Raw genomic sequence first — 3,272 nt, 5'->3', positions numbered from 1 at the left:
AAAAAATAGAACTACAGAAGGCCTATTGGCCTATACGAGGCAGCTCCTATTTATATCCACCCGAACTCATTCAAATATATGTCTGTCTATCTTGAGGTTATCTTGAGATGATTTCGTTTTTTTTTTTTTTTTAGTGTCCCCGCGGCCCGGTCCTCGGCCAGGCCTCCACTCCCAGGAAGCAGCCCGTGACAGCTGACTAACACCCAGATACCTATTTTACTGCTAGGTAACAAGGGCATAGGGTGAAAGAAACTCTGCCCATTGTTTCTCGCCGGCGCCCGGGATCGAACCCAGGACCACAGGATCACAAGACCAGTGTGCTGTCCGCTCGGCCGACCGGCTCCCAAAGCGTCTAAAGCGTCTTTAAGCGTCTAACCTACGCTTAAACGTGCGTTTAACTGTAAATATATGACAATGAAGAGATGACTCGAGCAACAGTAAACAATTTAGTCTTGACTAAGATATGGTATCGAACCTGTTGATCATGCAACCCGTTCTCACACTTTCGTATAGTCAATATTGACTTATTAAATACGTGCATATGTGACATACTAAACATACTAGTTTACCTTGAAAAGCTTCATAGAAAACACCGACCTTACCTAACCTTCTTAGTATGTTAAGATAATCATCTTATTGCTTCGTAATTACAATTATTACTTAACCTATTACAGGTATAGGTTAAGTTATAATTGTAATTAAGAAGCAATAAGATGCTTATCTTAACATACTAAGAAGGTTAGGTAAGGTCGGTGTGAATCTATGAAGATCTATGAAGCTTTTCAAGGTAAACTAGTATGTTTAGTATGTCACATATGCACGTATTTAATAAGTCAATATTGACTGTAAGAAAGTGCGAGAACGGGTTGGATCATGACACGAGTCTGGCTGGTCTCCAGCATATACACAGCAGTCACGGTAACTCTCTGGCCAACATTTATTCGCTAATTGAATTCCAAACCCTTCAGTACTGTCGTTATCACCTCGGGCCGGTGTGTATATGTCACTGATATATTCGTATACTGCCTTTACATATAACATAAATCTGATTTCACACGCCCATGTAAATCTACTCCCACACGCCCATGTAAATCTACTCCCACACGCCCATGTAAATCTACTCCCACACGCCCATGTAAATCTACTCCCACACGCCCATGTAAATCTGATCCCACACGCCCATGTAAATCTGATCCCACACGCCCATGTAAATTTACTCCCACACTCCCATGTAGATCTGATCCCACACGCCCATGTAAATCTGATCCCACACGCCCATGTAAATCTACTCCCACACTCCCATGTAGATCTACTCCCACACGCCCATGTAAATCTACTCCCACACTCCCATGTAGATCTGATCCCACACGCCCATGTAAATCTGATCCCACACGCCCATGTAAATCTACTCCCACACGCCCATGTAAATCTGATCCCACACGCCCATGTAAATCTGATCCCACACGCCCATGTAAATCTACTCCCACACGCCCATGTAAATCTACTCCCACACGCCCATGTAGATCTGATCCCACACGCCTATGTAGATCACATCTGTAGTACATATCGGTGAGACTTTGACCCCAATGTGAGCGTTGTGGAGCAGGAATTTCCCACGGGGGGGATTTCCGCTCTACAATAGAAGGATGAGAGAGAGAGAGAGCTGATAAAAGTGAGAGGATGACAAGGGGGGTAATAAAAGAAAGAAACGAACCAGGAGGTCAGTAAATGTTGAGAACGGCAGTATGGAGAGATAAATGAAGAGAAAGGAGAGGAGGGAAAGGGAGAGAAGAGGGGGAAAAAGAGATAAAGGGAAGAGAAAGCATGAGGGGAGAGGTGAGGAAGGGAATGAAGGGCCGTGTGCGAGAAGTAACAGTTATTACGTCCACTGCTGAAATGATGACAAGGCATTGCAAGTGGCAAAGGGCCGAAGATCACATTTGCTGCAGTTATCCGCGATTAATCGCGTTTCTCTCTAGCTAATAGTGGTTCTCTGCGGTCAACATTGGGTTCTATGAGGATGAGGTCAATATTTGTTCTCTGTTGCTAATAATGCCCCTTTGTAGTTAAGACGGGTCATGCACATTAATAGTGGAAGTCTGCAGTTAGCAGTTGTTATCTATCACTGAAAAACACCTCCATAATGTCCCCAACACCACTAAATCACCTCAATAATATCCCCCAATATCACTAAAGAACACCTCCGTAACATTCCCAACTTTCCTGAAAAACACCTCCAAAACGTGCCCCAACACCACTAAAGAACACCTCCAAAACGTGCCCCAACACCACTAAAGAACACCTCCAAAACGTGCCCCAACACCACTAAAGAACACCTCCAAAACGTGCCCCAACACCACTAAAGAACACCTCCAAAACGTGCCCCAACACCACTAAAAAACGGAAAATTAATGAAATCCGTCACACACTCGCGCCCAAAATACAGCACAAGACACAAATAATGGGGGATATAATTAAGAAGGGGGGAGGATAACGCTCTAACGAGCCGACAGATGGGGGTCGGGAAACCGTGAAATTAGACAAAGTGAGACAATCTTGATGAGGCGAACTGAGGGTACTCCAGGGAGTTCAAGTTTTAATGTCTGGTGTGGGAGTGAAAGTGAGGGTGGGGGAGAGAGAGGGTGGGAGGGAGAGTGGGAGAGAGAGGGAGGGAGGGAAGGGTACAGTTACACAAAGCACTGTACCGTCACAGTGCAGGAGCATGCAGGACTGGCACCTCAGACCTCCAGTGTAATTACCTCGTAAATTTTAATGTTACTTTCATGTTACTGCCAATTCATTGTACAATATACAATATTCAATTATACAATCACGTTTTACAATATACAATACTCAATTATACACTCATATTATACAATATTTCAGGACGACTGCTTCCAAAAAATCTACGTGGCCTAGCCAGCAGGGTTCCCCACGCCCGAGTCGCAAGACTTATGGTCATTTGTCGCTAGATCCTCGGTGAAATATTTTGTTATATGTACTAACGATATTAATGTATTTTAATATTTTAATGGGTATATAAATTACAGTATAATTATCGGTCGAATTTAATTGAAGCGGTGATGAGGAATAATCAGTCTTTTTAGGGTAGATGAGGTGGCTGAGTTAGTCTTGGTGGCAGGTGGCAGTCTTAGTTAGTTAGTGCAGGCAACCGCGACATGTCGCTGTTTCCTGCATGCCACATGCCGACATGTCGCTGTTGGCCTGCATGCCACATGCCGACATGTCGCTGTTGGCCTGCATGCCACATG

At 44.3% G+C, this 3,272-nt stretch overlaps 1 protein-coding gene across 1 annotated transcript; it reads right to left on the bottom strand.

The window, feature by feature from the left end:
- Positions 1-1,028: 1,028 nt before the first annotated feature.
- LOC138358080 (antho-RFamide neuropeptides type 1-like) lies at positions 1,029-1,565 on the bottom strand. The gene has a single exon (XM_069315555.1). It carries the CDS (start codon positions 1,563-1,565, stop codon positions 1,029-1,031), a length of 537 nt encoding a protein of 178 aa, XP_069171656.1.
- Positions 1,566-3,272: the final 1,707 nt, after the last annotated feature.

Source organism: Procambarus clarkii, chromosome 81 (assembly GCF_040958095.1).
Source record: "Procambarus clarkii isolate CNS0578487 chromosome 81, FALCON_Pclarkii_2.0, whole genome shotgun sequence".
In the NCBI taxonomy this organism is placed as follows: Eukaryota; Metazoa; Arthropoda; class Malacostraca; order Decapoda; family Cambaridae; genus Procambarus; species Procambarus clarkii.
The sequence above is the reverse complement of the archived record's forward strand: the minus strand, read 5'-3'. Positions and strand labels throughout refer to the sequence as shown.